General features: G+C 42.0%; 1 protein-coding gene across 1 annotated transcript; it reads right to left on the reverse strand.

The window, feature by feature from the left end:
* Window positions 1–6,056: 6,056 nt before the first annotated feature.
* On the reverse strand, window positions 6,057–11,782 carry LOC118411667 (ATP-dependent DNA helicase PIF1-like). Its single transcript, XM_035814145.1, has 3 exons — window positions 11,678–11,782; window positions 6,535–11,206; window positions 6,057–6,344 (listed from the first exon to the last, which is right to left on the reverse strand). The coding sequence occupies exons 1-2, from the start codon at window positions 11,780–11,782 to the stop codon at window positions 8,705–8,707; spliced, it is 2,607 nt and encodes an 868-aa protein (XP_035670038.1). The 3' UTR covers window positions 6,057–6,344; window positions 6,535–8,704.
* Between the last annotated feature and the right edge of the window lie 2,624 nt (window positions 11,783–14,406).

A 14,406-nucleotide genomic window follows, 5' to 3' on the forward strand; every position in this document is an offset into this window, starting at 1 on the left:
TACTTTATGGTATAATAATTTCTCGATAAAGTACCAAAATGCGACGTAAAAAGTGTACTTCCGGTTTGCAATGCCACCATTCAGTCACGCTGACAAAATTCAGCGCCTTAGAAAAACTTGCATATCTTGCTAACATCTGTGCACCAACACATGTCGGTATTTTCCTAAGATTTTACCGAAAAAATGACAGGAAAAAGCCTCTTTTCTTTCATAATTTTGAACGCTCTGGAAGACGACTGGTGAGAAAGTAAGTGCACGTGCTGTTTGTAAAACCGACGGTGAGACTTGTAAATTCAGCGACTTGAGCTCAAATCAAACACACGCAGTACAAGACGTGCCCAACCCGATTCGCATGTGGGAAATGTTGTTATACGTGTCGTTACCATGACAACAGCCTTGGCTGCAGTCTTTAGATATACCGATTAGACAGGGCGTGCCACTTTATGCGAAAAATCGAATTAACTTGCGACCAATCACAGCCAGCAGCGGCTCCAACAAAGGCGGTAACATAACGTCAATCAAGAAGAGGCACGAAAATAAACCGAGAAACTGCGATGTTTGGGACTGGATAACATACACAAGTATCTCGCTAAGGCGTCGACCTGTCAAGAAGTGGACGACGCGGAAACTATTGCTTCTACTACAACTAAGTTGAGGGACAAGGACAAGGGGCAGCGGTGCAGTCAGGGCTGACACCGATCGCGAGGAAACGATGCCAAGGCCGCGGTGGACGGCTCGACTGTCGAGTCCGTCTAAAATCCAATAAAAATGGCGCGAATGGCTTCGTCACATCGGAGACGAGTGGTGGGTGACGTGTGTTTACAGTTTGCACCAGAAGAAAAACATTCTTTAACGCTTCCTTTGTCGATAGTTTTTAAACTATGAAAATAGGAAGCGTGACTACTGAGAAAAGAATCTGAACTAACCAAGGAGCTTTTATCTGATAAAAGCTCCTTGAACTAACGTGTCGGATTCGTCATAAATTCCAATTTCACGTTAAATGCATTTTAAATCGTACAAGGTCCGGGTGATTCCGATCGGAGTTTGCAGGCATTGCAAATTAGAATCGTGAATAAAAGTGAATGTTACCGAATAAATAGTATCATAATATTTCTTTTGTCATGCTTGTTCATTTGCTTACGCGCCTTCAACAATAAAAGTGGCATAATACAGACATAAAGTTATCATGTTGCTCCAACATCGTGCTGGCAAAATGTATGTTTATTCATATAAACATTGCACAGGTAACACAATTGTTTAGATTTACAGTTCAAAACATTCTAACGATAAATATTGATGAGGAAATAATCATTCTCGCCATTGTTAAACTTACTTATCAAATCTAAACTGGCCAATTTTCCCGCGATTTCCGCCAAGTAACATTTCCTCGATTGCCTCAACTTACCCTGCCAAAGTCAAATCTGCCGAAAATGATTGATATTGCTACGCGGAATGTTGGCAAATTCATCGACAAAGACATGTACTCTGACGTTCAAGGAACGCGTACCTTCTGCTACCGTCCAAATGACCTTGTCGTTAACTCCAAATCCTCGCAAAAAAACTATTTTATATATACATGTATATAAAACCGGGAGTAAGGTGACATTCGTCCGCTGTGTTGTCAAGATATGCACGTGTTTCTATATAAACGGGGTTGGAAGGCCCCGCTATTGAATATTAATTAGACTTCGTCTTCCTTTTCGCTGATTGGCTGGCTCGTTAAATTCATTTAACTTGCACGTGCGGGGCTCTGCGGGGTGACGTCACGGCAAAAGGCAGAAAGAAACCAATTTTCCCTCAGAAAAGTGCTGAAATTTACTGTATATAGTAAAGCGCTGGTTGCAAGTTAGCAATTTACGTGTTTGTAAGCATAAGTCCGTGAGATTTCTGAAACAATAGCAGTTCTGTGATAAACGGAACCTTCTAAAAACGTACGGAGCTAACAGCGCAGGGAAAATATACCATCGCATCACAGAAATGCCCCTAAAAACTGATACAATAAGCCTTCTGAATAGCCCAAAGTGCAAGAGTTTCCCCCAACGGGGCTCTGCCCCTGGACCATGCCGGGCCGGGGCCTTCGGCGTTCTTCGGTGGACCGCGGGCCACGTGTGCCGACGCTGTAAAAAATTATGGCGGGAACACTGCAGTATATACAAAAGCTCCTTGGTATATACGGAATCGTGAGGCCCCGCTTATGAATATTAATTAGCCTTCGCCCTCTTCGCACACAGGTGTGGGCTCCGTGCGGGGTCACGGAAGGTCACGTCAGGAGGCCAAAACAAAACAAATTTCCCCTCAGAAAAGTGCCAAAATTAATCATTTTAAAGTAGTTTATGTCAAAACTTTTACTTGGATCATTTTACCAACTATCTAATGCCTATCTACACCAAATTTCAGGCCATTCCATTGTAAGACCAGGGTACAGGGGGCCAAAATATACCGTTTTGGTCTTAAGATGACCCAAAAACCTTAATAAAATCATTTAAGAGACAGATATGGGAAAAATGAAAAAAAACGTCCGAGGGTATTGGCCCACTCTACCCTTGTGCCAAATTTCAAGTCATTCGGTTGAGGAACAACGGAGATACCGTGTTCTGAAGATTTGACAGGAGAAAGAAAGAAACATTACGAATACAATATATTTCACCATACCTATGGTATGGCTGAAATATAATAACCCTACTGAAAGACTTTGACAAACTAGAAGTCACCAAAGTCCAAAATATGAATTTCAAAAAAATCCCCCTCCGTGTGAGAATAGACTCTTCCAGCACACTTTCAGTAAAATTGCGAAATAGACCTGTCCAATAATACACCCACTGAAAGACTTCACCAGTCCAATGATGAATTTTAAAAAAATGAACCCCTCCGTGTAAGAATGGACTCTTCCAGATGACACCTGGCTCGCTGATTGGCTGCCACCTCCCCCTTTTTAGGATATAGATTCAGGCTAAGTGATTGGTTACCTATCTAATTAGATTAAATAGACATAGATGCCAGTAGGTGCAATCTGCAGCTGGGGGTCAACGACCTTAAGGTCATTGACCCCTCTGGCTATTGGAAAATGACCCAAAAAATCACCAAATATATCATTTTGAAGTAGTTTATGACAAAAATTGTACATGTGTCATTTGAATAAATATCTACTGCACCCTTTTACCAAAACTTAGGTCATTTGGTTTTAAAACCAGAGCACCAGAGCCAAAAGTGTACGTTTTTGGTCATAAAATGGCCAAATAATCGCAAAATTAAGCATTTTGTTGTACAGTCTGCCTCAAGTGTTATTGAATCCATGTGCGCATATGTCTAGGGCACTCCTATACTAAATTTCAGGTCATCCGGTTCTAAAACCAAGGTACAGGAGCCAAAAGTGTCCTTTTTTGGTAAAAAAATGACCAAAAAATCGCAAAAATAAGCATTTCCTTATACTGTACACCAAAACTGATATTGAATCTATATGGGGGACTTATCAAGGCACATCTGTGCCAAATTTCAGCTCATTCGGTTATAATACCAGGGTACAGGGGGCCCAAATATACAGTTTTGGTCTTAAGATGACCAAAAAACCTTAATAAAATCATTTAAGAGACAGATATGGAAAAAATGAAAAATACGCCCGAGGGTATTGGCCCACACTACCCTTGTGCCAAATTTCAAGTCATTCGGTTGAGGAACAACGGAGATACCGTGTTCTGAAGATTTGACAGGAGAAAGAAAGAAGAAACATTACGAATACTAGAAAGGCCGACATTTGCTTAGGAGCAAATACAGCATATTGCAATCCATCTTCATCCTGGAAAAAATCCCCAAATTCAACAATTTGAAGTCATGTTTGCTCAATGGGAAAATGAAGTACAGTGGGCACTTGTCCTACACACCTTCATGCCGAATTCTAGGTCATTTGGTTTCAATATAAGGGCATAGGAGCCAAAAATATACATTTTTTTAGTTAAAAATGGCAAAAAATCCCAAAATGACTCATTTTATAAGTGCTCTATGAAGAAAGTGTTGATGGGATCCTGTTGTCTTATGTCCAATTTACCTTTCTGCCAAATTTCAGGTGATTTGGTTTACATACAAGGGCAAAGAAGCCAAAAATATACATTTTTAGTCAAAAATGGCTGAAAACCCCAAAATAACTAATTTTTGAAGTCATCTATGAAGAAAGTGTCAATGGGGTCCTGTGAGCATATGTTCAATGCACCTCTGTACCAAATTTCAGGTCATTAGGTTTTCATACAAGGGTATAGGAGCCAAAAATATACATTTTTTGTCAAAAATGGCCAAAAAGCCTAAAATAACTCATTTTTGGAGTAAACAATGAATAAAGCATTGATGGAGTTCTGTGGTCATATGTCAAACGCACCTATGTACCAAATTTCATGTCATTTGGTTTTAATACAAGGGCATAGGAGCCAAAAATATACATTTTTAGTCAAAAATGGCCAAAAACCCTAAAATAACTCATTTTTTAAGCGATCTATGAAGAAAGTGTTGATGGTTTTCTGTGCTCATATGTTTAATGCACCTCTGTACCAAATTTCAGGTCATTAGCTTGTAATACCAGGGCACAGGGGCCCAAAATATACATATTTTATCTAAAAATGACCAAAAACCCTAAATATCATAAATTCTAAGGCCTCTATCAAGAAAGTGAAAAAAACGCCTGGGGGTATTTGCTACTTCTACCACCCTGCCAAATTTCAGCTCATTTGGCCCAAAAATGAAAAAGTTGAATCCATTTGAAGATTTGACAGGAGGAGAACGAAAGGAAAAACTAGAAAGGCCGACATTTGCTTAGGAGCAAATACAGCATATTGCAATCCATCTTCATCCTTGAAAAAATCCCAAAATTCAACAATTTGAAGTAATGTTTGCTCAAAGGGAAAATGAAGTACTGTGGGCACTTGTCCTACACACCTTCATGCCTAATTTTAGGTCATGTGGTTTCAATATAAGGGCATAGGAGCCAAAAATATACATTTTTTAGTTAAAAATGGCTAAAAATCCCAAAATAACTCATTTTATAAGGGCTCTATGAAGAAAGTGTTGATGGGGTCCTGTTGTCATATGTCCAATTTACCTTTGTACCAAATTTCAGGTCATTTGGTTTACATACAAGGCCATAGAAGCCAAAAATATACATTTTTAGTCAAAAATGACTGAAAACCCCAAAATAACTAATTTTTGAAGTGATCTATGAAGAAAGTGTCAATGAGGTCCTGTGAGCATATGTTCAATGCACCAATGTACCAAATTTCAGGTAATTTGGTTTCTATACAAGGGCATAGGAGCAAATAATATACATTTTTGGTCAAAAATGGCCAAAACCCCTAAAATAACTCATTTTTGGAGTAAACAATGAATAAAGCGTTGATGGGGTTCTGTGGTCATATGTCAAATGCACCTATGTACCAAATTTCAGGTCATTTGGTTTCAATACAAGGGCATAGGAGCCAAAAATATACATTTTCAGTCAAAAATGGCCAAAAACCCTAAAGTAACTAATTTTTGAAGGGATCTATGAAGAAGGTGTTGATGGTTTTCTGTGCTCATATGTCCAATGCACCTCTGTACCAAATTTCAGGTCATTAGCTTGTAATACCAGGGCACAGGGACCCAAAATATACATATTTTGTCTAAAAATGACCAAAAACCCTAAATATCATAAATTCTAAGGCCTCTATCAAGAAAGTGAAAAAAACGTCTGGGGGTATTTGCTATTTCTACCACCCTGCCAAATTTCAGCTCATTTGGCGAAAAAATGAAAAAATTAATCCCATTTGAAAATTTTGACAGGAGAATTTCAGAAAAAACTAGAAAGGCCGACATTTGCTCGCGAGCAAATACAGCATATTGCAATCCAAGCAAAATGGAATGTGATTACTTGCATTCGACGATTCACAAGTTTGTAGAGACAATGCAGAGTCACATTGACTGAGTAGTTTAGATGTTCTTAGCCCTACAAGGATAAAGTTGAAAATGATTAACTCTACACACACTCTCACAATCTAAGTAACAAAAAAGAAAGATGGAAGCATAAGTCATGTACACTATTGAATCTTCTTGACAGCTTTAATTAAACAATTTTTGAAACCTTGTACTTGTCTTGCAATTTTGTTACCTGTTATAAATACAAAAATGCAAATACAAAGAGAATCGAAAAAATGATGCAAGATGAAATAATATACACTTTAAATCTTTACTTGAAACTTAAACAACTTCTTCAAAACTTTGCAAAGCTGGCTGCTATCTGCCATGTCCTTCTGCAGCTGGCTGAGATCAGGTTTGACTGGTTCTTCCCTAGGCCCAGTGCGGCTTTTCTTTCTCTAGTTGGGTCCCATCTGGAGGACAGAAACAGGAGATTTGGTATTTAAGTCAAGCAAAAACATTCTGATTTTGACAAAGTTAGTCACTCTAAAGTGACAAAAACATACCACACGAGTACACTTTGGTGTTAACTAAAAACTATTTTACATTTGTAATCAAGTTTCAACGCAAAACAATTATTTTTCCATCTTGTCAAAAGCTTACCTGCTATGTGTTCCAGCATGATCTTTTGACTGCTTGACGCTTGAAAAGGAAAGGAAAAAAAATTGATCACTGACAATAATACAGCTGTGCAATGAACTATATGCAAAGTGCTTTCAAGATATAAAAAGTCCAAACCTATGGCTAGCAGGGCCTTGATAGGCTAGACTCGTGATCCTCCCTTTAGCGACTTCCAATTTCCAACCCCTCATTCGAGGTTACAGAGTAGGAGTGATGCACCTACCCCAGGAAATTGGTACATTCGGGCCCTCACACCACGACAAGGCGGAAGGATCGGGAGCCAATGTTTGGGCATCCCGGTGAGGGAAAAATAAAAGTTAAAAACAAAGGTAAACATAATATATGTTAATAGAATAGTAATTAAAATTTGACAAAACATCAATCAAACTTCAAAACTATACATCTAGAACCCATATCAAAACAATGTTTGTGATGGTGAACATAAGTCTTAAAAACGCTACATAGTTACTGATAATGTGCACACATACAACATTACAAAACAGAACATATATAATATAATATTAGGAAAAATTATAATAAAATGACCACAGATAGAGATTAGATAATTGGCTTATTGCTACAATTGTGCATTCCATTTAACAGATTTTTCTCTCATTATTTCTCTTCCTCAGCCCCACTCACAGGGGAGAGCCCTTTCTCCTTCCTCAACCCCAATCACGGGGAGAGCTATTTTTCTTTCCTCTACCCGAATCAAGGGTACCTCTTGTTCCTTTCTACCTCAATCAAGGGGAAGCTCTTTGCCTTTTCTCTAGGGAAAGACTTCTGTTTCAAATTCCTTCCCCTACCCCAAGCACGGGGAGCAGTTTCCTTTTTCTACCCCAATCACGGGGTAGCTCATTGCCTTTTCTCTACCCTAATCACAGGGAAGAGTTCTGTTTCCTTCCTCTCCCCCAATCACGGGGGAGCTCACTGCCTTTTCTCTACCCTAATCACAGGGAAGAGTTCTGTTCCTTCCTCTTTTTCCAATGTCCAGAGGAATGGTCTCCTAAAGGAAAAGAAAAAAATAGATAAGCTTATTGTCAAATGTGCTTATAGAAATTGTTGTGCATTTGATTTACATTTTTTCCTCTTTTTCCTCATCTAACCCAACAAAAAGGGAAAGTTTTCTTTCCTCAACCCCTATCACAGGGGGACATCTTTTTCCTTCTTCGAACCCAATCACAGGGGAGTTCTCTTTCCTTCCTTCGTTAGTCTGTAACACCAGGAACCCCCTTACCAACACCAAACCCCAATAGTTGGTAAAGGGGGTTCCTGTTTTAGCAGGAGCCCCCTTACCCATCAATGAGGTAAGAGGTTGGCAAGGGCGGAGCGGGTAAGAGTCCACGACTTCAGTACCCCTCCCCCTCGCATACCCTGTTTGTTCAACAATGAGGTCGACCAATCAGAGTATGCAAGGCCAGAGCTGGCGATGATTTCTGATACCAGGAACCCCCTTACCAACACCAAACCCCAATAGTTGGTAAAGGGGGTTCCTGTTTTACCAGGAGCCCCCTTACCCACCAATGAGGTAAGAGGTTGGCAAGGGCGGAGCGGGTAAGAGTCCACGACTTCAGTACCCCTCCCCCTCGCATACCCTGTTTGTTCAACAATGAGGTCGACCAATCAGAGTATGCAAGGCCAGAGCTGGCGATGATTTCTGATACCAGGAACCCCCGTACCAATTCAAACCCCAATGGTTGGTAAAGGGGGTTCCTGTTTTACCAGGAGCCCCTTACCCACCAATGAGATGAGTCGTTGGCAAGGGCGGAGCGGGTAAGAGTCCACGACTTCAGTACCCCTCTCTCTCGCATCCCCTGTTTGTTCAGCTTTGATCAAACAGGGTTACCAAGACCAGAGCTGGTGATGATTACCAGGAACCCCCTTACCAACATCAAACCCCAATGATTTGTAAGGGGGGGTCCTGTTTTACCAGGAGCCCCCTTACCCACCAATGAGGTAAGAGGTTGGCAAGGGCGGAGCGGGTAAGAGTCCACGACTTCATTACCCCTCCCCCTCACATACCATGTTTGGTCAACAATGAGGTCGACCAATCAGACTATGCAAGGCCAGAGCTGGTGTATATAATGATACACAACATCACAAAGGAAGGAATTTTTCTAATCCAATGCCTTTTTCATGGCTTATTGCAGCATCACCGATACAGCGTACAATACACAGCATCATGGTAACTGTAAAATGTCTGTATGACCCCACAGCTTACATTTGATGATGGTGGTGCAATGTAAACATGGTCAATAAGAGTTCCTTTCATGGTTGTAGGATCTTCCACCAACTGTTCGAAATTGTTTGTCTCAAAGAACTTCTGTATCTTTTTGTTGTCTTCACCTGATAACAAATTCTCATTAAAGTCCCCAAGAAAGATTGTGGTTGTTCGCTTCACTGTGGCCAACAAGTACTGCATCAATTTCTCTACATTGACTATGAATGTGTCTTTTTTCACACTAGGTGGCCTGTAAACAGGTACAATGAGAATCTCTATGTCCTCCACAGACATTAGCATAACCACACATTCCAGGCTAATGTCATCTGGAATGGGTATTTCATAACAGCTGTATCCATTACGGACATAAACTGCCACTCCACCATGTGGTGAACTTCTAGTCATAGACTCTTCCTCACAAACATGTGTTCTGTCTTTGCGAAACACATCAAAGTTTTCTAGCTGCACCTTAGAATCCTGCACATCTTCCGATAACCATGTCTCGGTCAAGCATATGATATCAGCTTTGAGCAGACAGGTAGACTTTAGACTTTCAAAGTTACTTACTAGATTTTGAGTATTGTGATGGACAATTTTCAAGACCGTATTGCTTTCAGACCTGTCATCGGCATTTTTGAACGGGTCAGATCTAAACTGCAAGTGCATCATCTCTTTGACTGCTTTCTCTACATGCTCATCACAGTAGATTGACTCCTGCTTATAGTCCGTGATGTGGAGACCACTTAAGGAACATACCCTGCTTAACGCCACATATGCCATACCTGATGCAAACACTTTTTTCATGGAGACAACCGCTTCGGGAACAGTCATGCCCTGTACTTTGTGTACCGTACAAGCCCAAGCTAGCTTGAGGGGAATCTGATAACGTTTAACTTTACTTTTGTTACTCAAGTTGTCCTCGATCTGACGTATCGGCACTGAATTGCCAGGTAGACTGCTAGGAACCACACTTTTTTTCCTTTCAAGAGCACCTATCTTTGGGTTATCAAACTGCACAAAGACAGTTGAATCCTGACCACCTGTTACACCGGTCACTGTTCCAAATGCACCATTCACAAGACCGTCCTTAACATTGACATTTCTACAGAGCATGACACGAGCGCCTACCCCAACTTGGACCCTATCGGGCAGATCATCTTTTCCCCCTTTAGCGAGATCTCGTTTTTTCATCGAACCTGTGGTGGGATCTTTGACAAAATCAGAGGCTTCAAAACATCTAATATCTGAACACCTGAGATTCAACATCTTGTCATTATGGTCTCCCACAGCTTTCTTGGTGGAAAAGATGTGAAGTGCATCTTTAGGATAATCATCTGATTCAAAGTCAAGACACAGCACCCTTGACGACAGAGTTTTGTCATCTTCATCTGAAAGTTTCTCCTTTTTTTTCTTTACTCTCATTCTATTCAAAAGCTTTGCAAAAGCAGCATCATCCTTCTGCCTCATGATTTCCTCAAGTTCAACAACCTCAAAGATTGGATTCCACAAGTCAATAATATCTGTTCCCTTGTAGAGACTCTGTCCCCTGACTGGAGGTATCTGATACATGTCGCCTACTGCCAAGATGCTGACATTTCCAAAGTTTGCACTTGACCTTGACTGTTTCAGTTGACTCAACCTACCATGAATATAAGACATGAGCATTTTGTCAATCATCGACACTTCATCTACAATCACAATTTTGAGGCTTTCATATTGCGCACGCAATGTGTTAAGGGTACTTTCAGACAGCGGCTGATACGTCTTCGAGACACGCATCAGATGGAACGCATGGTGCACCGTGCTCCCCCCAATGTTGAATGCAGCCGTTCCTGTGGGTGCAGTAAGAAGGACAGAGACATTATCAGGGTTTTCTTGTGTCTGTTGCAGTAACTTGGTAGCCTCATAGAATATGCATTTGATGAGATGGCTCTTTCCAGTCCCCGCACCACCCGTTACAAAAATATGAAAGGGATCTGGTCGTTTTCCCTGTGCAGTCTCCATACACCACTTCCGTACAAAATAGAAGACCCTCTGTTGCATTGGGTTGAGTGACTGCATCATGGGGATCGCAGCTTCTTCTGAGATCTGCTTCTGGCAGGCCTCTATGGCAAAGCTTTTCTCTTTTGATTTGTCAGTTGTTGCTAGGTCAGGAATGTCGTCCTCAGTGCCTTCATCATCATCATTCCCCTCGTTTTCTCCCCTCTTATCTAGGCACTCGAGTCTTTCTTGCTCCACTTCGGGGAAGATCTGGGCCCAAGCGTCATCTAGATTACCGTCTTCCACGTCTTTACGAGCCTGCTCAATTTCCTCGACATTTTGCTCAAATTTACACCTGTTCCCATGCACAATGACATTAATTCTCTCCTCTGACAAAGGAGCAAACCCATCAGAGTAGTATTCTTCATACTTTGCATACTGTGGTGGTTTCAACTGTGTGTCAAGATAGTGTGGCAAGTACAACTTGAGCAATGTCAAGTAGAATCGCTCTGGCTCTTTCATTTTGTTAAACTTAGCGTAACGGATGACTGCAGGCTGAGATCTTGTACGCTTTTGAACAACCCCCAAATTATCCCTCAAGTTATGTTTTGCTGCTCCTCTGGACGACTGCTCGGCATCATCTTGCATGCCCGAACAAGAAACGACGCGATATTCCGAGACAAACTCTGCAGCACACATTGATAGGAAGGGTTCTTCCAGTGGCCTTGCCTTGTATCGATCCATAATGCTTGGCATCCAGATGCTTGTTTCATCACAGTTTCCCTCACTTGCAAGCCTTTGAATCTCTGCCAAAGGTTTCGACAAGCGATTGGCTTGCTCATCTGTCGGTATGAATGTGACTGCTCTTGAGCACTCCTTCAACTTCAGGCTACAGACCCGATAGACCGCCTCCTGAGCACTCACTTCCCTATGGTGAAGGTAGGCACTGCCAACTTTTCTCATTTCTGTAACCACATCTTCGTTACCTTCCCTTGCCTCTTTCTGAGCCTCTTTGAGCAGCTTTCCCATTTCTCTTTCTGCTTTGCTTATGTACGATACAATGTACTTGACACAACTGTATGCATCGAAGATATATTGGATGTCCATGTTACCATTCCACGCACGGAGCAGATGCGGATTGAAATTGTTCACCCACATGTCCTTTGGCTGACGTCTGAGGAATACTTGCTTCCTAGTTGCCATCAAGTTCAAAGCGTCACACAACTGCGCAGTGGTGAGGTTTGCCTCCCTGAGAACGTCGTCAGTAGAGCACTTCTCTGGCTCTTTGTTCTTGTCCAAAACATCCCAGAACTTCTTCAGGTTGGATTCGGCTTGCTTCTTCCTCTCAGCATTGGATGCCGATTCTTCATCGGTCAGGTCCTGCTGGGGCACAGGGCTGCACAGAAATGTCTGCTTCACTGGCGGTTTAGGGAATCCGAACCTACAGACCTTGCCACCTTTCTTGCAAGATGATGTATGACCCTTTCGGTGCATTTGAACTTGGCTAACTATGTCAAATAACTCCTTATCTGTTTCTGGGTTTGGCAGCTGACAGCACACATATTTGTCCACAAAAGAGCAGATCTCTTGTTCAGAATTTACACCCAATTTTGGAGCATCTTTCACCCAAAACAAACAATGTATATGAGGTGAGCCCCTTTGCTGGAACTCAGTCCTCGTGAACGTGTCTACAACCTCACCGATCGGTTGCGATGGAGATTTAATGAGATGTTTAAACAACAGCTTGACTCTGTGATCAAACATGCGAGCGGCAGTGACAGGGTTACTCTTCAAAATGTTGCAACGCTCTTCCCACGACAACTCGCTTACTGGTACTGTGCCATGATCCTGGCGAATCGCCTCTAACACTTCTGGCCAGCGCAAATCTGCCGCAGAAAATGTAGCAAACCAGGTTGGAATTCCCAACTGTCTTATCATCGCGAACAATTCATTTAGCGTCTTGTCCCAGAACTGCGGAGTACCCCTGACTGGCTGAAGGAAGCGATAGCCCTGGTCTGACTTTAGAATGGACTGTAAGTCCTCTTTGTTTGACAACATACCAGCAGATATTTCGCGGCCATTGCTTGTTATTGGCGAGCCCTTGCGCATAGATATGGAAATATTCGACTGTATGAAGTGCAGCTCTGTTACATACTGTGCAAAGAATATGTAGCTAGTGTCGCTCGCGAACCGCGCATCTGCACCCATGAGGCGCGCCTTGAAGTACTTGCTAGGCGTAATTCGTACATCACGATCGTCATTAAAAGAAAACTTGCCTGTAGGGAATTGAACGGGGAAGGACATTGCCTCTCCTCCAACCTCCTGAAACACAGAAATAGGCTTCTTCCCCTCTCCTGGAGCCACGCACATGATGCGTTCATCGTGGTGGTCTAGGAAATCCTGACCTATGTCTACTGGCTGGAGGCAAGTATCGTGTGGCAATCCCCGTAAGAGGCTGTCCAGTTCCTCTTCCTCAATCAGATTGGCTTCTTCGATCGCTTCTTCCACATTCACCTGTCCGGCTTCTTCGATCGTCTCTTCAACATTCACCTGTCCGGCTTCTTCGATCGTCTCTTCAACATTCATTTGTCCAGCTTCTTCGATCACCTCTTCCACATTCACCTGTCCGGCTTCTTCAATCGTCTCTTCAACATTCACCTGTCTGGCTTCTTCGATCGCCTCTTCCAAATTCACCTGTCGAAGTCGACGAAGAACGTCATCCATTTCATCATCTTCCATTCCATCTCCAGTCGGTCCTACCACATCGTTGCCCTCCTCATTGACAAACTCGCTGTGCTCTGCGGTTGTACCAACTTCTAAGTTGTCATTCCCTCCATGTTCAGCATCAGATTGTTCAACAAGCCCTTCTCCATTGTTCCACGACAAAGTCCAGTCTGCATCAATAGACGTACCGCTGTAATGTTCATTATTTTCTACAAGGTACTTCAGTGCAACATCCACCTTCAATGGACTGATTTGTCTATACATATGATACGCATTGTACTGAAGCTTCCTCTTAAGTTTGACTTTGATTAACTGAGCTTCTGAAGGCATTCTGGGAAGGATTGCATGTGTTTCGCTCACATCTGCTGGAACGCACACAACTGGGCCAAGAACTCCTTTCTGACCCCCTTTCGGGAGAGCTGCAACTTTCATGAATGGTATTCTCTTGGCAATGAGTTGCGACTCCAGAGTATTGAGACTCTTTAGCTCAGGAGGTATTTCTGGGAGCTTCATCTTGTTACTCTGGGCCTCGTATGGAATTGTCTTTTTTTTTGACAAGTGTTCATGACAACAATGACATATCCACTCTTGGCCCCTGGAAGAGTTTGCTGTGGGACACACATGTAGGGTGCATTCTATATTGCATTGATGTACATATGTACCTGTTAAACAGTGCTTAACAGCCTCAACATACTTATCTTTGTCACAGATTACAACTTGATTGCAAAACAAAAGCCTATGACATACAGTGCAGACATATTCTGGCCCATTTTTGCATTCGATCTGGAACTTTTCGATGTCCCTCTCAACATCAGCTAAATTCTGGTGCTTTTCTCTGTTAATCTGCACGTTTCTTACTTTCAAATGTCTATGATTTGGATCTGTGTGATATTTATCTCTTTCATTGATTAAGATGAAAGATGCCGGAT

This window comes from Branchiostoma floridae, chromosome 3 (assembly GCF_000003815.2).
Source record: "Branchiostoma floridae strain S238N-H82 chromosome 3, Bfl_VNyyK, whole genome shotgun sequence".
Lineage (NCBI taxonomy): Eukaryota > Metazoa > Chordata > Leptocardii > Amphioxiformes > Branchiostomatidae > Branchiostoma > Branchiostoma floridae.

Coding starts and splice junctions, on each gene's coding strand:
- LOC118411667 (XM_035814145.1), bottom strand. CDS start 11,782: ATGGGAAAGCTGCTCAAAGAGGCTCAGAAAGAGGCAAGGGAAGGTAAC. Junction 11,207..11,677: donor CCTACCTTCACCATAGGGAA/GTGAGTGCTCAG, acceptor CTTGACACACAG/TTGAAACCACCACAGTATGC.